This window comes from Schistocerca gregaria, chromosome 3 (assembly GCF_023897955.1).
Source record: "Schistocerca gregaria isolate iqSchGreg1 chromosome 3, iqSchGreg1.2, whole genome shotgun sequence".
Lineage (NCBI taxonomy): Eukaryota > Metazoa > Arthropoda > Insecta > Orthoptera > Acrididae > Schistocerca > Schistocerca gregaria.
The window spans coordinates 468,965,593-468,989,419 of NC_064922.1; the positions used below are offsets into that span (position 1 = coordinate 468,965,593).

Consider the following 23,827-nt stretch of genomic DNA (forward strand, 5'->3'; position numbering starts at 1 on the left):
ACAGTTTTAATCTGCCAGGAAGTTTCATCAAACCTTCTGTCTTCCTTCTCTTGATTCTGAACAATGACTTCATCAGGTAATAGCTTTTCATTTTTTGGAGCCTTGAGGCTTGTTCTTCGCTTGAAGATTAAAAAAAGGGGGAATTTTGTTTTCATCTGCTGTGATTTCCAGCATTAGTATTACGCTCTGTTTTTCACACCCAGACGTTTTGATGGTAAGATCTTTTGTATCCTTCTCATCAATCGTGTAATTACGTGGTATATCAAACCAAAGTGGAGTCTCATCGACGTTGCCTGTTTGGTCCATGGAAAAATTCTTCTCTTTCCAAAGCGTGATAACACACCACTAAAATTCTTGAAGTTTCTTCTCAAAATCCTGTCGAAGCTATTGGCATGTTTTTGCACGACGTTGCAGAGATAAGCCCGCTCGTTTCATAATGCGATCAAGCTCTCCCCGACTAGCCTGAAGCTCTTGCTTCGGCATATTAGAGCTCCAGCCACCTCTTTTGCTTTTCTTTTTTATTATGGTGTCACTGGTCGTACGCTGCCCATTCTTCTTCCTTTCTCTAACGAATTCCAAAACATTTACTTAAACTTCAGGATATCTTCCTTTGGGAGGCCCATTGAATTTCGTTCTAGTAGCGGTAGTTGCAAATAATCCTAATTTCTGTTCCTTACATGAGCGAACATCAGTCTCAGCTACTCTGAACTCTCTTCCTGCTGTTACCATATTTTTCAGCATACAGAATTACTTCACCTTTATAAGCAGCTCCTTTTAATATGCTTCTCTGTTTGCCTTCCATTTTGTGACTATCTAATGCAGACACAATGCGAAGTACTGTAGTTGCCCAACAATAATGAAACAAGGTTGAGAAGTACAACAATGCGTTGTAATGTATGGAACAGTACCTAAATTTTATCAAGCAAATTAAAAAAAAGACACGAAAATGTCATCTTGTGACAGTACTGGATTTTGTTCTGAAGCCTGTGAGCTGAATTAAGAACTGGAAATATATACCAGCTCTTTTAATTCGATAACCTCTTACCCGATTTACGTCTTGCTTTCTTTAATTCACAGATACGGTAACTATATTTTCTTGCTCGGTTTTAATAAATGCTTTGCTACTTCAGATCACGTAGGGTAAGAAATTACCGGTGAACGATTCAAGTTTGTACTCGAATCTAACGCACCATCGAATCTCACGCTCACCCCAATTTTGAGTTCTTCGTATGATAAAAAAATTGCGCACTAGATTCGCGTACTTGCAATAAGCACTTTATGTAAAAATTTGTGGATAAAATGCTGTTGCTGTGCTGAATAATATATCAGAGCACCTTCCCTGGCAAGAAGCAGAGGAAAGAAAGTCAAACCCTAACAGCAGGATACAATTACTCCAAGGAAATGTCTCTGGCGCTGCACTCGTGACGTCCACCCTAACGTCCGATTGGTTGTACAGCGTATGGGTGGGGTGGACTCACAACGCAGAAAAAGAACATGATCCATAGAGTAATTTGCACAGTTAAGTATGCAAAAGGGCAACTCGGATGCAAAAACAGCAATTCAGTTCACTGACGTTGCAAAGTACGCTAGGCACAGCAGCTGAAGAGTAAAAAGTTGGGACATCGCAGGGTGTTCAGGAAAGCTCATCAAATTGGATAAGTAGACCAACTGATATCACTGCTGCTCACCATAGCTCCCCCCCCCCCCCCTCCTCAGATTGAGTGGTAAGAAATCAGGAAGAACTGTGAACTGTGAAAAAAGTAAAAACAATGATCGGTTCAAGGACAACAGGTGCATCCTAGAGCAATCTGGAAGAGAGCTGCAACGTCGTAGTTCAGTGCTCAGGTGTTACTTTACAAAGCAGGTGAGATGTGTTCAAAGTTCCCTTGTGACATTTTTTTAACTCTTTGTTGTATTCAGATTTGTGTCTGTGTCATGGTGTAACGTCCGTTTGCAACAGCGAAACAGTGATGTGTAAGGACGGGAAGTATAATGAAAATCAATTCTGCACGACTACTCTATTAGCAACTGAAGGCAGTGGCTTTCCAATGGTAACCGCAAACGTTTGATGACAAGGCGGCAAGTCAACCGAATCCTCCACCGAAAAACACGAGTGGTGTGTCGTATAAGGCATTAGTGACAGTGTGTCATATGACAAGAATCTGTTATCGACACACTGAACTTCAACGTTTGGTGAATGAGTGAGATATGCCTCGTTCCCTTATTTAGGTGTTCATATGAAAGTGGTTATGGTCACCCGCAAGTAAATGATGAAACATAATAGTTTGTCACATATGCTGCAACAAATGAACGCAACAGTTTCACAGTCACACAGTTTTACTTGTGCACTATCAAAGCACATGTGTTAATGTTTTTGACGTTTCGTTCCTTTTTGGAAGTTTTGGCGCTTTAACTCATTTGTTGTAACGTAGTTCACACCCGTTTACTTGTTCTTTCCATTTCTGTGACACATCTTTGTGTCGTCTCGCCTGATTTCTCTATTCGTCACATTTGCCTGCGACGGTAATGTATTCTTACAAGTTGCCTCATATTCTATAACCAGTGCATATATGGCAACAGCCAAGATTACAGATAGAGAACAAACATTTCACTGCATTAACCAGACGGACAGTTCATAATTTTGCGAAAAAAAAAGTAAATGGCACGAAAGAGTTGTAGACACCGCTCGGCAGCTTTGCAGTCCAACACTGTCACCATTTAACCACGACGCCATGGCTCATCCTCTTCCCTCGATGTTGCTTTGTTAAGCTTGCGCCATTCACTATTTATATCTTGCTGTTTTTCACAGTTGGGTACACGTTCTTTCTGTTTTCGTGCTTGATATGCCTTCAGTTTCTATTGAAATATCACTACAAGGAGGTTAAAAGTATTTTTAACAAAAACCATGGCCTCCAGCTACCAGAAACCATGTATCGTCAGAAGTACATTCGGAAAAGGCCCTGCGTCTACGGCCTCATTTACCGTGAGAAGTTTAGAACAACATAAAAATTCGATAAAAAATCTGTGCGGACCTCGTAGTCTACCTAAGAAAAGCAGCGGGTGCTAAATTACCGTTGTATAGAATCCACCTGTTACTATAGCTTATTACTATTTTTCTTACATTCTGGAACATTTTGCACCATTCTACATTGTCGAACGCCTTTTACAGGTCGACAGATACTACTGAAGTGTCGTGGTTTTCAAGGCTTGCTTTGTTTATCAGTCACATCCTCAGATCTGATTTTCTGGTGTCCTTACATATCCCAAACCCAAACTGATCGTCGTTTAACAGATCCTCAGACTTCTTTCCGTTATTGTTTTAATATTGTAAATGTGTGACCCTTTAAGCTACTTATAAAAACGTCTGCTCGTTATGTCTCCTGACTTACAGATTATACACACCAAATTAAATAGTCGCTAGGCTGCCACTTCTCTCAATGATTTTAAAGATTCCTAAGAATCTTATTTGTTCCTCCGCATTACAAGAAGATTTCGAATGATAAACTCTGACACAGAACCCGTCTTCCTTATCGATGCTTATTTCTTCCACAATTAAGTCATTCAACTATTCCTCCGTCTCACAGAGGCTTTCAGTGTGGTCTTTCCAACTTTCCGCTCCCTCTGCATTTAGCAGTGGAATTCCCATCCCACTTTTAATCTTGACATCCTTGCTTCTAATTTCTCCGAGAGTTGTTTTAATTTTCTGTATGAAGATTCACATAACTATTTCCTTATGGATTTCTGCACATCTTTTCCGCAGTTATTTCGCATTAGATTCTTTGTCCTGTATTTCATTCCTAAGTGACTTATATTTTTATACCCCTGAACTTTGGTGAGGTATTGGTAGTTCATTCTTTCGATCAGTTGAAGTGCTTCTGCTGTCACCTGTAGTTTCTTCACAGTTACCTATGTTTCTCTACCACACTTCTGTGATTGTAGTTTTCTGAGATGTTCACTCCACAGCAGATGAAGTGACTATTTAGGTGTCCATAATCGCAGTAACTACGGCCTCAAAGAACGTCAAATGGATCTCTTTATTCATCAGTATTACAGTATCCCATTACTTTGGACGCTGATTCGTCCGAATGGGTAAGCCTATTCTTCATCATTTCTAAATTGTAACCCCTATCTGCTGCTGGGTACACCTTACAGTAGAACATCTGATTAAGCAATCTGTGTAATCTGTCAGGTATCTACCTGTATCTGCAGGCCTTATCGAAGTACACTTCTTCCACGTGTGATTTGTGAACGCTCTTTTCGCCATTTGTAATTTTTATTGCAGAACTAGTCTCCCTCGTCTCTCATTCCCACTACCAAGCCCATATTGTGCCATAACTCTTTCTTCCTTCCCCTGTTACTTCATCCCAATAGCCCATGATGAAAACATCATCATCTTGTTTTATAAAGGCCAATGAAATGAAAACGAAACAGGTGGAAAAAAGTAAATTAACTGTGTACTACTTGACAAGTAATCACCATATCTGTAAGACAAGGTGATAAATGTCTTCATGGAAGAATTTTAACGACTGCCGACAGAACCATGATTGTACTCGGGACTCAATCTCTTAGTGTGAAGCATACTAATGGCCACGAATATCTTTATTCACAGCTCTAAAAATACGGAAATCCCTGTGAATTTCTGCAGCATACTCGTAAAAACCTTGCCAAAAAATGGACATGTAATAACTACAAAAGAATACAAATATCATGACGCTCTATATCCTAGTTCTACAGTATATATTACGTTTGAAGGAAGTTTCTCTCTGTTAAGGCACTAGAAAATGAATCACACCAGATCATGCCACTGATAAATATTTATTTACAATGAAATTGAACCACTTATGTCTCGAGTGTTTGCTCATTTACAATATGGTTTTACATCCTGCTACAGATTTTGTCCTTTTTTTTCTTCTTGGACTGGGGAAGCTATGTTATTGCCAACCTGGGTGTTGCATACATATAATTTCATATGCACTAGTCCAAATCAATTCCAGTCCTTTATTCTCTCGATTATAAGAGAAAATTTGGAATGATTATGAACCAAGTCTAAGTCAGGACTATACATTGTGGGTTAAAGTGATATTTTTTAATCGTAATGCAATTTCCTTTGGCGTGGTTTCACAAGTGGGTTTATCAATGTCCGTCTTACTTTATACACATGGGAGTGTATATCACATTTCAGGTTTGTAACGGGTTTACACCATTCATCACCTTCTGTGCAATCAGACAATGACTCACATAGAGCATAAATCTTTATTGTCTTTGAGAGTTCACTATTCTGATTCCAGATATTCTATCCACCTTGTTTGTGTACTGTCTTCTGATATGTACATGTACGCAAATCGTGACAGAATGCAGAATCATCACCCAAATGACTTCCCTTCTGGGTCACACTTAGAAATTAAATCTTATTACTACCCAGCAGTTTCTTAAAACTTTTTTCATTCATAACTTGTAGGAAATATTTACTGAATACATCACATAATGCTACCACGTAGCTGGCTCCAACCTTTGCTTATGTGAAATGTCCATAAATGATGGTGGCAAGTTGTAATAATTTTGTTGGGATAATATTGCTTCCTGGTTCAACGATTTCTCGGTGTAAGATCTGATATCTCCTTTTTGCAAGTCTCTTTCCGGTGAGATGACGCTGGAATGGAGTGTTTGTGAGGCACAACTTCTGGTTTATACTTGCAACAATTAAATGTTTCTGGATTTTCCTCAAAAATCTCACTGAAGTTTGTCAGAACATTCTGCAGATAGAGGATCTGTTGGTCATTAATGTGATTTGGTTCATACACTTTATCTTCAATGAATATTACTCAGTCATGAACGCTGTAAGCATCTAATCTACGCCGAGATTTTGTCACCACCAGCTGCACTCATGGCTGCAGATGTAACTGTCTAGGGCCATCAGCTAAATCTAATAATCTGAATCAACAACAGTTATGCCATCCAACTAACTACCAACAATATGACTGCTTTTTAAGTTATTCTTTTAGATAGGTCTGTAGCTTCATAGCCTAAACTCACAAACCCACGACACCTAATATTCGCTGTTGGCTGGTGATATTGACATCTTCCTCCGTTCAGAAATTCGTCTATGCGGGTTGCTCGAGATCAACGTCATGTCTGCTCCTCAAACAGTGATCGCTAGTGAATCAGTTCCTTCAAAATTCCTCACTGAGTCGAACCACGGAAATCTTCCGTGAATAGTTTACAAGTTGTCCCTCAGGTCTGTCCGACTTTCTAGGTGAGTGGTCAGTGTAGCTGCTTGACATTCAGGAGGCCTAGGATTGATTACTGGTGCTTCCAAGGCTGTTAGCTTTGTGAGAGGACTAGTACGGGATGCATTCATCTTTGTGAGGGCAACAGAGAAGCAACTAGAGCGCTTTGAAGGTCAATGAAACCTTGAGAACGACCGGGAGATCGGCGTGCTGACCATGTGCCCCCTCCACATCATATCCAATGACGCCATAGCAAAGGATGACATGGCAGTCGGTCGGAACAGACTGGCACGTCTGGAGACAGAACTCGAAACTTTACGGGCGCTCATGTGGAGGATGTAATTGTAACGTAACATGTGCACTTTTAAATCTGCACCACTCAATTCCCTTTGATTAGTACACTGGGGCTGAATTGCCGAGTCAGAATCGGTTTTCTTATAGTTTATGGTCAATGGTTTCATCCGAACTACTGTTTCGGCTGCTGTCTCTGTTTTTGTATCAGGGGTGATAACGACTGTTTCGCTTATTTCTTCGTCATCCGTTGTTTGGCCTTCATGAGTTCCGTTCGATGTTACCTGCATTATTTTGCTAATCACAAAATATGTTTTCATGTGTCTGAGGCACCTGTCGGTCCCTTTGTGTAGTCTTAGGTGATGCCCTTTTGTCCAGTATTTGGTCAAAAGAACATTTTTGAAGTCAACATTAACTGGACACTTCTCTGATGCTTCGATGGATCACAATGCGGAATATCTCTAGATGTACATTGCTGCGAACTAAGCATATTGTGTGTCATTCCAGCTATTTGTAATGACTCAACAAAATGTTTTAATTGACGCATTGTGTGGATTTCATATCGTCCCAAGTAACTATTATGAGATGCCGTAGTCGGAGCGTGTTTCTGTCGATTATCAAATAGGAAAACATGTTATAGCTCCCGCAACATGTTATTCATGATCTGTTTCAACATAACTTTGATCAATGATGGCCCCAGTATTTATATGGTTATTTTGTTAAACCTGTCACATATGTAGGACCTGCTATCCCCATCGAAAGTTGACGCGTAAATGCCCAACAGTTTAATATAATTTTTTAATTCTGTTGCCTCTAGATGGACGGAATTCATTGCTTTGCTAATGTTTTGACCTTTCTCGTCTTGACCACTACCATTTTCATTTAACTGTTCTGCCAGGACTTCAATAAGACATGCTCCCATATTTCTTACATGGATTTGGCGAACTGTTCTCACTTCCCTGTTAACCTGCATTATCTGACCCTGGTACAATTTTGAAGTATGAACGTTTTGCATCTGCTCTAGAGTGGATATTCCGTAATCAGTTATTTCGTTTATTTAATTATTCTTTCACACGGTTCAAATGGATGCCTTATTTCACATCTCAGAAACTTGTTTATCACGTCCCCCATCAATATGTTTTATCTGTCTCGTCTGTAATGTTATTCATTCTTTGAGATATGTTTTGCAAAGATTTCATTATTTTATATTTGCTCGCTAGGTAAGCGGTTTTGAGCATCTACAATTCGTTCGATCTTGTCTATTTTTGCACCTATGCTATTTAATCTGCAACTCGATTTTGTTCATTATTCGTGTGGTTTTCTTCTTTAGCCATGTAGATTGCAACCCCTACAGTCGACTCAAAATTAGACAAAGTATCTGACACCTTGTCTGGAGTGATGTGTACACGTTTGTTATCAGAGTTTCTAGTCTATCTTCCCTTATCATCCGAAATACATCCAGTTCCAATACGTACATCTATTTCAATCTCAAAACACGTTTCAGACTGTAAAAATCAATGATGACTACTCTAATTAAAATTACCCACCTATGTCACTTGAATTCATTTGAGATTTACTTAAATGCAAAATGGATAAAATAGTTATAGACCAAATTACAGTAACAGTCTCGTGGCGTTATATTCAACAGTGAAACGTACATGTCACGTTCACTACGAAAATTCATTACAGCAACAAAATCCAGTGAACCAGTTGACTACAGCTAACTAAATTGTGCATGGTGTTACTACCGCTAACTTCGAGCTGCTACAGAGACTTCTCAGTGCAGAATTTGCTGCTACTGAGAAAAAGATGAGAATAAAATTTTTTTCAACCTGCGTTCAATATCCGACGGATATTGTTGTCGATTTTTAATCCTTCCATCTATATTTCGTTTATGTCTCGTCAGGATCCGTGTTGTTTGTGTAACAAAATGTACAAGAATCAATTAGCTGTATGCGAAATGTCTGAACTTGGTTAATACAAGTAACGAAATCCATCCTGTTATCTGTTACAAATTTCACAGATCCTTATAGGTTCTTTCACTGAGATTGTTAATTATTGTATTCCTTCCATTTTTATTGTTATTTTTTATCATTTTTATCCTTCTGATATTTTCTCTCGCTTACTTATCCCATACTAATTATACAGTTACGAATCATGTAGCCTCTGACTAGGGACTAGGGAAACTAGATGAATGAAATGTTTTGTTGTTTCTCTGCAGATATAGTTCCGAAAAAATAAAATTGTTTTCTATTAAAACGTGGATGTACTGGAAAGTAATGCCTCCAGATTTTTTATGTGGTAACCCTTAAAGTTTTTTTTAAAATAAAGCAAGCTTTATTAACGTTCTACATCCTATCCTTCTAATCTACATATTTATTTTTCAGCTTAGTCACTGTGGTTACGAACATGTTCCTCTCAACAAGAGGCCAGTTTCTTGATACCGTAGCTGTGGAAAGTTTGTCTTTGTTGACAGAGATAGAGCCGCAATATCGCCTCTGCTTGTACCTCTTCATCACTATCAAAGTGAAGTCCTCGAAGGTTATTTTAAGTTTTGGAAACAGATGAAAACCGGAAGCGGCCAAGTGGGGACTGTATGGAGGATAACCGATGACAGTGAGCCCCATGTTCTAGGTTGTTGCAGATGTCGCATTGATCGTGTGTGGTCTGGCAGTGTAATACTGAAGCAGAGAGTACCCCGTCAGTGAATGAGCTCTTGAATTCGAAACTTGATTACAGCATGCTATATTCACATCCCGATATAATTACGTCACACAGCACCACTTTACACGCTACAATTTGGTGCCGTCTGGCGGCATAGGGCTGTAAATATGTAGACATGAAGAACAAGGACATAAAATGTTGGTAGCGTTTATTTTGTTTAAAGAGCGTAACGGTCTTACCACAAAAAATTCGGAAGCAGTACTTTCCAGCACGGTCTCGTAATACAGAAGAGACACAGGATAACTTTTCAATTTAAATAAGAGTTTTTATTTTCCTTGTTTCTTAAAACTATTCCCAATATGTACTTGGTCTTACATACGTTATTTCTCATATCATAAAGTTTAGTACTCCGTTGCTTTCAAAAGTATTATTCTTAACTGTGGATATTTGATAACAGAAAACGGTTATCAAAAAGTGACAGACTCATTTCAATGACGAACTAGCTTTGCTGGCACAATCTCTGTCTTCGAAAAGAGAGGCGTAGAGAGTTATGTGAATCCATGTCTAGAGATAATTACAGCATCTATTCCCTGTTATATGGAAAATATGACAAGTACACCTCATTATAATTGACATTTAAGAGTTCCGGACCAGGAGCGAAATTTATTATCTCTGTGCTTTAATAATTAAGTTTCTTGAGTTTCTGCGTGTAAATTCAGTATCTAATAGCCACAGTTGTCGGGTTTTTTGTTTGCGTCGGAAGGTAAATAGATTTTGTGAGATATTACAACTTCCAAATCAGGGACAAATTATTTATTTTCACCTGAGTGTTTCGATACCTAGGTTTTTGAAATCTGCGTGATACTAGACACAGTTCCTGGGTCTACAGTGGGGAAGCGCAGCACTTGCCGATAGTCCGTTTATATGCATAGTTTAGTTTTCCGCGATCTTTAGTATGGACAGGGACCGCAATTGTTGTGTGCGGATGCGAGCCGAGTTGGTGACACTTCGCTCTCAGCTTCAGGCTGCGATGGCTTCGGTTACACAGCTTGAGGCTGCAGTGGATGGACCCCACTGTTGTGGGCCGGCCGTGAGATCCAACGGACGTCCAGCACATCCGAGTCCTTCGATCGGTCCTAACCGGTGGCCAACCCAATAACTGCTCGCACTGAGGCGGACCGCTCACCTGTGGTCGAGTGGTAGGCCGCCCCAGGGCGAAGCAGGTGGCTAATGACATCCCAGGTGGCCGCACGTCAGGCCTACCGGTTTGTCTGACAAACAGGTCCCAGGTGCTCTCTGTAGCTGACACTGTCACTGAGCCACAAGCTGTCGCCAGTCCTCTTTCAAAGGAAACAACTCAGCCTGCAAGATCCGGGCAATCGCAGGTGCGTTATGGGGCCGCTTAGGGACTTGGCTAACAAGAAGGGTAAGAAAACCATTGTGCACTCCGTGTGCATACCGGGTGGAGTCGATTCAAATATGGAAAGAGTCCTTCTGGATACCATGTAGAGCACAGGGTGCAGCCAACTGCGTGTAGTGGCTCACGTCGGTACCAATGATTTGTGTCACTTTGGATCAGAAGAGATTCTCTCTGGTTTCGAGGGGCTTACAGAAGTGGTAAAGGCTGCCAGTCTAGCTTGCAAGATGAAAGCAGAGCTGACCATTTGCAGCATAGTCGACATGACTGATTCCGGACCTGTGCTACAGGGCCGAGTGGAGGGTTTGAATCAAAGGCTCAGATGGCTCTGGGACCGTGTGGGCTGCAGATTCCTCGACTTGCGCCTGCGGCTACACGGGTATCAGGGGCTGTGTGGCGTGGAATGGGCGTTTGTTTTTAGGTTAGAGGGTCACGGGAAAACACAGAAACAGTTTCAGTCAAAAAGGGTGTAGGCCAAACATAGGGAGAACACGGGAACAAATGGTATAAATTGGAAAATTGTCGTAGTAGTGTTGGGAAAGTACCAGAGCTCCAAGATAAAGCCGGAAATAAATGTAGTCGATACTTTTTCGAAGAACCTAACGGTGTTCCGAAAAGATGGCGGTGGCTGTGGCGTGTTTGTTGCTGTTAGAAGTAGTTTAACTTGTCGCGAAATTGAAGTAGATATTTCCTGTGAGTTAGTATAGGCAGAGGTCGTTGTTGGCAATCGGAATAGAATAATAATTGGATCCATTTACCGACCTCTCATTTCAGATGATACAGTTGCTAAAAGGTTTATAGAAAACTTGAGTTTGATTTCAAACACGTACCCGACTCATGCGATAATAGTTGGTGGTGACTTTAATTTCACCCTCGATAAGTAGGCGAAAATACGTGTTTAATTCCGGATAAAACATAAAATATTATCCGAAATTGTGGTAAACGCATTCTCTGAAAATTATTTCTAGCAGTTAGTTCATAAGCCCACGCCGATAGTAAACGCTTGTGAAAACACAGTTGACCTCTTAATAACAAAAAATCCTGAGTTAACAACGATCATCAGAACCGATTCAGGGGTAGTGAACACAGGGTTGTCGTTGTGAGATTGAATACTGTAATCCTCAAATCTTTGAAAAACAAGCGAAAAATATACCTATTCAATAAAGCAGATAAAAATTCACTTGACGCCTTCCTGAGAGACAATCTCCACTCATTCCAAATTAATCATATAAGTGTAGAGCAGATCTGGCTAAAATTCGAAGAAATAGTATCGGCTACAATTGAGAGATTTATACCAAATAAATTAACAAACGACGGAGCTGATCCTCCATGATACACAAAACGGGTTAGAACACTGTTGCAGAAACAACGAAACAAACATGCCAAATTTAAACAGACGCAAAATCCCCAATATTGGCGATGTTTTAGAAAAGCTCGAAATTTAGCGTTGTCTTTAGTGCGAGATGCCTATCACAGTTTCCATAACGAAACTCTGTCTCGAAACCTGGCACAAAATCCAAAGAGATTCAAGCCGTACGTGAAGTATGTTAGTGGCACAAAACAATCTGTGCCTTCTCTGCGCGATAGAAATGAGATACTACCGAAGACAGTGGTGCCAAAGCAGAGTTACTAAACACAGCTTTCTGAAATGCCTTCACAAAAGAAGACGAAGTAAATATTCCTGAATTCGAATCGAGAACAGCTGCCAACATGAGTGACGTAGAAGTAAATATCCTCGGAGTAGTAAAGCAACTTAAATCACTTAATAAAACCAAGTCTTCTGGTCCAGACTGTACACCAATTAGGTTCCTTGCGGAGTATGCTGATGCATTAGATCCATACTTAACAATCATATACAAACGTTCGCTCGACGAAAGATCCGTACCCAAAGACTGGAAAGTTGCACAGGTCACACCAATATTCAAGAAAGGTAGTAGGAGTAATCCACTAAATTACAGGCCCCTACGTTAACGTAGATATGCAGCATGATTTTAGAACATATATTGGGTTTCGGATATTATGAATTACCTCGAAGATAACGGTCTATTGACACACAGTCAACAAGTGTTTGGAAAACATCGTTCCTGTGAAATACAACTAGCTCTTTATTCACATGAAGTGTTGAGTGTTATTGACAAGGGACATCAGTTCCATTACGTATTTGTGGATTTCCAGAAGGCTTTTGAAATGAAATTGCGTGCTTATGGACTATCGTCTCAGTTATGTGACTGGATTTGTGATTGCCTGTCAGAGAGGTCACAGTTCGTAGTAACTGATGGAATGTCATCGAGTAAAACAGAAGTGATTTCTGGAGTTCCTTAAGGTAGTGTTATAGGCCGTTTGCTGTTGCTTATCTATATAAACGATTTGGGAGACAATCTGAGCAGCCGCCTTCGGTTGTTTGCAAAGGAAGACATAGAAAATGTTGTGGGGAAGGCTAACCAAAGACTGCGTTTTATTGGCAGGACACTACTAAGACTTACTAAAGAGACTGCCTACACTACGCTTGTCCGACCTCTTTTAGAATACTGCTGAGCGGAGTGGGATTCTTACCAGATAGGACTGACGTAGTACATCGAAAAAGTTCAAAGAAAGGCAGCACGTTTTGTATTATCGCGAAATATGAGAGAGAGTACCATAGAAATGATACAGGATTTGGACTGGAAACCGTTAAAAGGAAGGCTTCTTTCGTTGCGACCGAATTTTCTCACGAAATTCCAGTCACCCACTTTCTCCTCCGAATGCGAAAATATTTTGTTGACACCGACCTACATAGGGAGGATCGATCACCACGATAAAATAAAGGAAATCAGAGTTCGTACGGAAATATATAGGTGTTCATTCTTTCCTCGCGCTATACGAGGTTGGAATGATAGAGAATTGTGAAGGTGGTTCGATGAACCCTCTGCCAGGCACTTAAATGTGATTTGCAGAGTAGATGTAGGTGTAGAACGTGTCTACGACAGTTATGGAAACCGAAATATACCAGTGTTATTACAAATGCCTATTAAGTCATCTTCAGCGCTGTAAAAGAGTATTTTTCGAATTCGTTTCCTTGTCGTGTACTACTCCTGCCTTTACAAAAAAGTGAAATAAAGAAACAAATCGCTGTAACGGAGGGTTGTAAAACATTTAAGAAAAATTTGAGAGAATCGAAATGAATCACAATAAACAATGATTGACTGTTCGCGAATAGTAAGAGAGAAGAGGGAACTAATTATAATGCTACCACATATAATTGCAAAATTTCACCAAAAACTGACCACTGCTGGAAAAAAAAAGACTGGAACGTTAGATTATATTTTCAAATTAATAAAATTTCAAGACTGGGACTTAGTCATAAAACTGTACCTAATCGTGGTAATTTGGTGGTATATAGAAATAACTAAAGTGGTTGTGATCAGTATTAGGCAAATCGTATAGGTCGTTTATTTAAGACAGTTTTTAAAGAGCATATACAGGGTGAATCATAAAGGACTTCATACCGTTGTAATGCTTATGGAATTTATTGAGATACTTAAAGAATCGATAAGAGTGTCATTTTGTTTCGAACAACCTCAAGTGTGGTTCATATAGTGCATTGGGATTCCATCACGTCACTAGGAGCGTCGGAATAGTATAGAGCTAAAATGGCTACATTCTCTGCTGCGGATCGTAATTGCCGTGTGCTCTGATTTCATCAAACAAACAAAAAAACCTGTAACAACTTTTCGGTGTAAATTTCCCGCGTCCAAGGAGGTCTACGATTTATTCTTGACACAACAACTTTGTTAAGACATGATGAACCACAAGTTTCGTGTGGTCAATCGCATGGCCACCTCTCTCCCCATACTTGACACCACTAGATTTCTTTCTCCGGGGTTTCGTTAAATAACGTGTGTATGTTCCTCCAGTGCTAAACAATTAAGCTGACCCGAGAAATCGAATCTACGCTGCCACTGCACAAGTATTTCCCAGTTTGGAGTAATGAGTGTGGAAAGTAATTGATTACCGGTGGTGTGTTTGCCGCATCACAAATGGTATTCACATCGAATTAATACGAGCTTAACACTTTTATGTGAAATCTGTGGACGTTTGCTACAAAAGACGCATTTACCGACAAGTTACGCCAACTAATTTCTGCATCATTCCAAAGTGGTCCGGGTGCGATTCCCGGCAGGGGACTGGGTGTTTGTCCTTCATCATCATTGACACGCAAATCGCCGAAGTGGGGCCAGCTAAAAAGACTTGCCATAGGCGGCCGAAGCCCGGAAGGGTATATCCCTATCAATAAATGCCGTAAAATCTTTTCATTTTTTGTAAAGCCGCTTTTCACTCAACCTTTATCTTCAAATACCAAACGACCGTTAATACGTACATTCCTAAAAATATATACTCTACAGTGGATGTATAACAGAATATATGTATGTTACATACAGCAACTACAGGACGCAAACTCATTGTTTCAGAGGAAATCTAAATTTTCAGAAACAATAATTACTCATCAGCGATATTAGTTAGGGTTATAAGTTAAAAAGGGTTGTATCTCATCACCAGATATTTTGACGTTACACGTTGAACTGTGCTGATTCGGAAGCAACAGTGGTTATGAGGTTTCCTACCTTGTACAACACCAAAACGACAAGGAGATATCTTACTCATGTCCCGTCTACATTCGTCAGCGCTAAATAAGAGACTGGAAATACCACAGGAAGCTAGAAGACGCCAGCAGAAAGCTTTCCTAATTTGCCATAATACAGTGTTTGATTTTTCTGTCACCTTCAGTTGGCTTCCTGTTATTCATTTGCGTGTATCATGTTAAATTTGTTTTCATGTGATGAAGTTAATAAAAGAATTGTGACCTCTAGCATGTGCCCGTTTGGTTCTTCAAAGTACCATCACAGAATATACAGCAGTTTTAATGAGACACCTTGTTATTAGGATACTTTAACGAGTTACTCCCCATAGCGAGATTTTCATAGCATATTTCCGTAACTTTTTATATGCATTATGTAAATTATGAAAGTGCTATTGTTCACATTGAGTGCCCTGTTCTGTCAGTTATTAGTGTAAGGATTGTCGCTTGAACAATCAACAACGCTCATCCAGCACAAATCTGCAACACAACCGGTGTTAGTTTTATATTCAAAGTGTTTTCAACTTGCGTTTGAATTCCGCGAACAAACGATATGTGGTAGGACGAGGGCAACGGAGTAGCTGCGACTAATTTAGCTGTCGTGCACTAATGCGATTAACAAAACATACTGAAAGTAGCTGTCAAGCGTGTATTTCAAAAGCATATGGAATCACAATTATTACTTCGGAACCGTCATGACGTGACAGTTTTATCATTGACAGTTCCTGAAAGTTAATCGAATAATAGGACACGCCCTTAATGTGTCGTAGCACTGCGGCCTTTCTTGTCATCCACATTGATGTCAGGTTGTTTATCTGTCGCAGTGTGTATATAAAGCCACAGCAGAAAATTTTGGGTATCTTCTAACTGTTGAAGACGCCCAGAGTGACTTGTATCTCATCCATCATGAAGGGTAAGTGAAAGTTCTGTTGTATTTTAAACTGAAAAGATACAATTCTTTTGGCGATATTCTCTTGTAAAGTATTTGTCATCTGCATATGCGCAAGAAATTCATTTTTATACGCAAAGTGCACATTGGCTGCCAATTGAGTAGTAAACGTTAGTCACTCAAAGGCATCTGAAGAACTGCTAGTTACTTCGTTAGAATGATCTAATCTGAGCTTGGGTAACAATTAAGAAACTGCAAGTGAGTACAAGATGCTATGCCATGACACGAGCATACACTCGGCCAATAAACGTTGATGCATGTGAATCTTTTGTAGTCACTATGTCACAGACATATACAGTTCACATGTGAAATTACATACAAAAATTAGTACATCGATGACTGCTAGTTCTCGAGTCATTAGACCTGTTGCGTGACTAAGTTATATTAATCCAACTCATTGTATCAGGAAGGGGACATGTTACCTCCTATTTCCAATTTTTTTGGAACAGAATTCAGTTTTTACTAATGTAGCTACGAAGTAAGGACCTCCTATACAGAATGACAGCTCTTTGGTCACAGAATGATGAAATTTCAACTTTCTGGTGAATCTTCCAGGCCATGAGGCTTGCAAAACTCAGCTGTACCAGGAGCTCTTTGGAAAATGTCGATATGTTTAGAGCAACTCTGTAGGAAACATTAGGAACTGAAAAACCTTTTTCGACTACGACCACACAGGCCGGAAGGTTAATCAGTAACGATGACAGTCATTCATGAAAAGCACTGACTACTGAAAAGTAAATATATATTATTTAGCTATAAGCCATTCATGCTTTTCATTAATTAGTAATGGTGTTGGGTTATTGAAGCAAGAAGAGTCATCACTGCACAGCATTATGAAAGGAAATAATAAACTAGTGGAAATGAGGATATATAAGGAATAAAGATAAGATTATCAGAGAGATAGCACACATGGCGTTCAACATTTAGTGTAATTGTATTTGTAACAAAGAAGACATCATGCCACAAATTTAAAAAAATAAGAAAATTAGGTTAAAGTGAACTAGGGTAATCACTACAGAAAAGGATTGGAAATCCTGCTGCAAGTATCATTAAAAGGAAATTTGCCTTCAAGTAGCACTCTCAAGCCAATTCCTTCGGCTACATAGTTCGCGCTGAATGTTACGACATATTACGACATACTAGGGAGTCAGTATTTTTGAAAGCAATGGAAGCACGTAACGCGATGCATACTAGACTCAACTCCAGAACTGTATGACCAACTCCCTAGTTAATACTACCTTGGTGTTAAGATCATGGTACTTATTTAAATGTTGCCACTGTGTAAAAGTGTTGTTGTGACTTTCAGTCCAAAGACCGATTTGACGCAGCTCTCCGTGCTACTGTATCCTTCGTAAGCCTCTTCGTCTACGAATACTGCAACCTACATCCTTCTGAATCTGCTTACTGTATTCATCTCTTGGACTCCATATACAATTCCCACGCCCATCTCCGCCAACTCCACCCAGACCCACACCCGTCCCACACAGTATTCCCTCCAATAATAAACTGGTGGCCCCTTTGTGTCTCAGAATGTGTCCCATCAACCGATCCTTTCTTTTAATCGGGTTGTGTCACAAATTTCAAGTGTCCACAATTCTATGCAGTCCTTTCTCGTTAGTTATGTGATCTACCTATCTCATCTTCAGCGTTCTTCTGTAGCACGACAAGTCGAAGGCTTCTAACGTCCATGAATCATGTGGAAAAATATTTTCCATCAATCTTTGTAGCGCAACATGACCAGCGTTATTTGTTTACGTTCTCAGTCACTTGTTTTTACTTTTTCTAACTGATTTTGAAGTGCAAACATGTGCACACTGTGGTGACTACACCTACTGTTCCAGTGCTGGCTTCTCTTCTGGCCGTGTGCGTGCTGGCAGCCGTGGTGTCGGCGGCCCCCAACTGCCCGCAGTACGACGGCTCCACGCCCGTCTTCTTCCCTGACGAGAACGACAGCAGCAGCTTCTACGAGTGCAGCAACGGCAGGTCCGTCCACATGGCCTGCCCCACTGGCACCGTCTGGAACTCCAACATCAACACCTGCGACTGGCCCCAGGCCCGGAAGTAGAAGGCACCGGACGATTGGCTCTATGACATTTGACATAATATGGAATGACGCTAAAAATTTATACAAGTAGATATCTCAATGTACTCTAACGTAATAGTCAACTTAAAATAAACAGCAACAAGCAAAACAAAATGATTCATTAGTATTGTGAAAGAACAATGTCGAATAATCCTACAATGCAAGATATTAAAAAGTATCTCGATTAATTAATGATACTAAAACAAGTTAGTAAATGAGAGGCATGCTCCGATTACGTTCTTCGCCGAACATGGTGATGGAATATTAGCCTCGCATTCAGGAGGATAATGATTGAAGTCTTTCTTTAGGCATCCAGACTGAAATTTTGTTCGGGGTCCCAAAATCTCCGCGATGATTCCTTACATAAGTTTGCAACCAACATTATTCCCCGTTCTTGACCATTTCTAAATCGAAATCTGATATTTAAACATAATCCTCCTAACATACTTCTTTGGGTGTTTTTTGTTGTATCGATGATATTATTTCCTTTGTCGTTTGACTGGTAATGATGCAAGTATGTCCTCTTCTTATTTGAAGGTGCGGGGGAGTGGGGAGGGGGAAGGGTAAAGGGGTGGTCAGGTGGAGGACGAAGATGGATGTCTTAAGAAAATACGAGTGATCGGCAACACATGAATACGTTGATCTAACACAGCTCAATATTCACTAGAAAGAGAGCAAAACTGTAAAAAAATTTGCTGGCTCTTCACTTACTACACAGTACTGAATTTTACTTCCTGAATATTATGTTCAAATTCCCCTCCTGAGTGTGAGAAAGATGATAACTGGCAAAAGCCAGCACAGGGCAATGCCCATTTCTTGTTGTGTATTTCCCCATATTTTTTACTCCTGCTGCGTTTTCTTACAGTTTATGCAATGGCACTGCAGGGAATGTTTGTACGATACATTAAAAATTCTTTGGGTTTGCATTACAGCCACTGATACAATGTCATCTGCTTTACTGTGTTCGTTTACAAGTGGTTGAGGAGGAGTAACTTTAACAAGAGCTGTGTGGAGATTTACTATTGCAGTCAGCAGCGTGCCTCCAGTACGGTATTTAAAAAATGTAAGGAGAAGTCGTTCCTCCCGATGTTACAAAGAATAGTTGAAAACGAGGTCATGAAGACGTCTCAGCAAGCAAGAACACAAGTTCTTCGAAGAGGAGATTTGTTACACCTACATCATTCTTACTCAATTCGAAAATTAGAATAAGGGATGAAGACAAACAATAAAAGACTATTTGAGGATCAAAAGAATTATATATATGGTTTGCACTAGTATAGCCATATAAGGCCTAATACAAACAGAGTAAAATATTTGATTCAGGTTTTCCACAACGTACGGTTTGGAAACTGTACGTAGTTTTCCTCACAGACGACTGACATTAGATACTTATATTGCGCATGCAATTAGTTAATACTATACTGAAAGATAATGTGGAATAGATTTCCGAATAATGCATTATCAAGGCAGTTATGTAACAGGAAAGTCCTAAAATCAGGTGTATGTTTTCACAGATATATGGAGAGCTGTAAATATCCAGCAAAAGAAGGCATCAAAATTATGTTCCAAAAATAGTGATGTTATGTCAGACTTTGTACGAAGAGGCGTTAATTTCTTCTGACAGATCTTTCAGAAAGGGAACATATGTACTCACCTTGTTGAATAAATTTCCATTGTTTATAATTAAAACTGTATAACGTCAATAAGCATGAAATTCTCGTCATTTTTATATGTTTTCCGTCTTTCCTTTAGTTGCTCTAAATGCTTGGATGTATGTACCGTCTATGCAGCTAAATGAAGGCAGTTTGTTTGTTGCCATACTTATTTCCGTTCTTTTATTTGGGAAGCATCATCAGTGGCATGAAAAACATGTTTGTTTTTATTATGATTTAGATATAATATGTAGATATATTACATTTCGTGGCACAAATTGTGAATGTATCATTAGGTATTACGATTTCCAGCGCTGTTAACACATGTTTGTAGTTCAGGAGCTGTATTTGTTAGTCTTAATACTCCAGATGGTGGATTTTGGCGTTCTTTCATCTACATTTGTCACACCGCATGTTTCGTTTTCACTTTCCATTTGCTGATCAATATATGTGTGTTTTTGGGGTGTATTGTTGCCAACTGTTTGTTTATCTTTTGGTTTGTGTCGTGTTTGAAGTTCTTCATTTGTTGTGTGTATTTGTGTCTGTGTTTGTGTGTGTGTGTGTGAGCACGCCCTCGCGCTCGTGTATGTGTATTCTGTTGTGTCCCTTATTTTTACATGAGACTGTTGTGTGTGTAATTTACTATATATATATATATATATATATATATATATATATATATATATATATATATATATATGAGTGCGTGTGTTTGTGTATTTGTGGGTGCATGTGTATCTTCCTGTGTGTAAATGTATTATTTTAAATAAAAGTGACTTCCATTGTGTCTGTGGGTGGGTGTGGAGGGTGGGGGGAGGGGAGGAAATTCATTAATTTTTTATCCTGGTTATATTTCTGGTTGTTATTGGTTTGGTGGCTAGCATGATCAGGGAGTTATTGTTTGTATAGATTTGGTCGTTGAATACTTTCTTTTCTTTTGCAATGGCTCTTTGTATGTGAAAGTTTTCATGCAATGTCAGGAGTTTTTTTCTGTGGCTGTTCATTCTGATTACAGTCACGTCACATTCCATGTTGGATGGTTCATGTCGATGTTTTATCATGTATTTGGCCAAGGCAGAATAGCTATTTTGATATTTCAAAGTTTCGGCTTTCATCCCCAGAAATACTGATTTACATTCTTGGCAATGTAGCTGGTATATACCTTCTCCTTGTTGTTTGTCTGGTTTGTCTGTTGTTTGTAAATGTGATTGGAGTGCGTTTCTTGTTCTGTAAGCTATTAGTAACCGGTGTTTCTCTAGTATATTTGATGTCTTGTGTGTTGCTTTGTGTTTGTATATAAGAGTGTAGAATTTTTTTCTGTTATTCATGTCATGAGTATTATTGTTTTGTGTTTGCAGGTGTGGAGTAGTGTCTATGGGTTTCTGTGCTCTCTGCTTGTTTTGGCATTTCTTTAGTTATGTTTTAATTTTTTGATTGATTTTTTGTACTATATGAGTGCTGTGACCATTGTTTGTGGCTATGAGATGTACTGTTTGTAATTCTTTTTCGAAGTTTTCTTTGCTGAGTGGAATGTTATTAGGCTGTGTAACATGTGTCCTATGGCCGCTAATTTTTGATTTTGTGGGTGGTTGGATGAAGCATTTATAATTATGTCTGTGGCTGTTGGCTTTCTGAAGGTGTTAAATGTGTGTTTATTGTTGTCTCTCTTTATTGTTATGTCCAAGAACTGTATTTGCTTTTTTGTTTCTTTTTCCATGGTAAATTGAATATTTTTATGTATGTTGCTTATATCTGTATGAAGTTTATAAATTTTCTCTGTTGGTTCATCTACCATACAGATTATGTCGTCCATATATCTGTACCAGTAAATAGTTTTGCATCCTTTCTTTGTGATGACTGTATCAATGACTGTGTTTTCTATGTGGTTGATGAATATGTTTGATAGTGTTCCTGAAACTGGGGATTCCATTGGAAGCCCATCTTCTTGTAAGTAAAATTCCTTTTCAAATTCAAAGTAATTTTGGGATGTGATTGCTTTGAGGGTTTTAGTTATTTCATTAATTTTGCCTGCAGGTAGTTTCTTGTATGTCAGTAAGTTTTCTTCAATTAGTTTTACTGTGTCTGCAGTGGGTATTGAAATGTAGATGTCCTCTTTGTCAAAATAGATGAGTGAAGCTGTTTGTGGGATGTGTAAGTCTTCTATTTGTGTTATGGGTTCATTTGTGTTTTACACTGACCTGCTGTTTTTCAGTTCATGATGTTGCATTGTGATTATGTTCGTGTATTTTGTTTCATGGTATGATGGTGCATTCACGAAATTAATAACAGGCCTCAATGGAATCAAGACAAGCAAGTAATTATTTTCAACGATTAATATCTGGTGTTAGTATCAATGACCATTTCTTTTACATGTACAATTTTTCACAAAGTCTCCGTTTATAATAGTATTTCATCGACTTGTTTTGTCCTTTTAATAATTTTGAGAAGTATGATATTGTTTCTACCTTCTATGTCCCATAGAAATTATATAGTTATGTACCATGTAGTCTCTAACTGAGGACCGGGAATACTGCAAGAACGAAGCACTTCTATAGGCGTCTGCGAAGATGGTTCTGGATAGATAAAAGTTTTGTATTAATATCAGACAGAAGAGGCAGTATAACTTCCCCAAACAACTTTTCCTTTGCTTTAGTTACTTCATAAAATAATACCGGGTGTGCACTGAGTTTACAAACTTTTTTGTCTTATAGTAATGTTAAGTTCTATGCAGCTTTCATGTTCGTACTTATAACTATTGATTTCACCGACAAACAAGAACTAATTTCTCTGGCATCGATTCCAAACTAGAAAATAGGGACACTAATGAATGCATAGAAAATAACGCGAAACTCTGCCCCTCTTTAGCACAGTAAAATGTAATTAATATTTGGTTATAGACAAGATGTGTTGCTCGTTGGTGGCAGAAAGGACAGGGATGCTACGTTGCCCCAACGTAAATAGAAATTATTCAGTTTGGATCTCTTCCTGCCTACTAAGTTTCTGTCATTGTTTTCTAATTTAATTTATTTTTTCATTAGCCTGGCAGAGATATAGAACTTCTAAGTAGTTAACTACAGTTTGTATAGAAAGAAGAGCTCAATGCAACAAGTGACAAAAAAGATAAAACAATAGTTGCTAAAAGTGTGATTAGCCTCAAGGTGTAATATACACTGCTAAAAGAAAAAAAGAAAAAAAAGATTGAAATTTTCCTAGAAACCGTTGGATAGTTACTTTAAGGTCAGTAACGTTATTTAGTAAATAATTTACAGCCTGAATCACAGACAGCTCACTGTATTTCCATATCACCGTACGTTTCATATCTCATATTCACATTAGCGACTAATTTCTCGCGACCACTTTTGGAGTACTTGGTAGAACACCGGTCCATAACTCCCTTAAATTCATGAAGATACAGTATTTCTAGACACACTGTTGAAGTTAAGCGACTCCACGACAGAGACGAAACGAGAGTATAAATTTCGGGGTAAGTGATCAGCTTCGTCGCGCTGGAGAGTGTTCGAACGTCATCACCGATTACAAACTTCCAGTTAGTTTTCAACCCACAGAGCTCACACTACAAATTATGTCGTCTAAAAGCTCTTCACACTGGCAGCACAGATATGTACACATGCATGACCAGTGTACACTTTTAAAAAATACATCACAATCCCTACATACATACGTAATTAGAATTTTTAGTCCAGAACAAAAAGCAGATTGATCCGTAAAAATTAAGCAGGTAAAACCAACTTATCTACAAATCTGCAACTTCACCTTCTCTTATCCAAAGTACTTATTTTCCATAGGAAACCACATATCACGTATTTCACTACATGGTTGAAAGTTGGATCTAGGAAATCATGACCCTTAGTACAGATACAGCTATCCTTCACAGGGAAACTTTTAGCTTGTTCGCGAAAATTACTGGC

General features: G+C 39.0%; 1 protein-coding gene across 6 annotated transcripts in view; it reads left to right on the forward strand.

The window, feature by feature from the left end:
- LOC126355213 (peritrophin-1-like) overlaps positions 1-23,827 on the forward strand; it is an 84,688-nt gene that overhangs the window by 38,897 nt on the left and 21,964 nt on the right. For 2 of the 6 annotated variants that reach the window (XM_050005467.1, XM_050005468.1), the window contains exon 2: positions 18,005-18,363. The exons of 2 other annotated variants lie outside the window; for them this stretch is intronic. In XM_050005467.1, the coding sequence (XP_049861424.1) occupies positions 18,005-18,228 (224 nt within the window). In that variant the 3' untranslated portion in view covers positions 18,229-18,363. Of the gene's footprint in view, positions 1-16,046; positions 16,128-18,004; positions 18,364-23,827 lie in introns of those variants that run through there. 2 more of the 6 variants (XM_050005462.1, XM_050005471.1) reach the window with 2 other exon arrangements.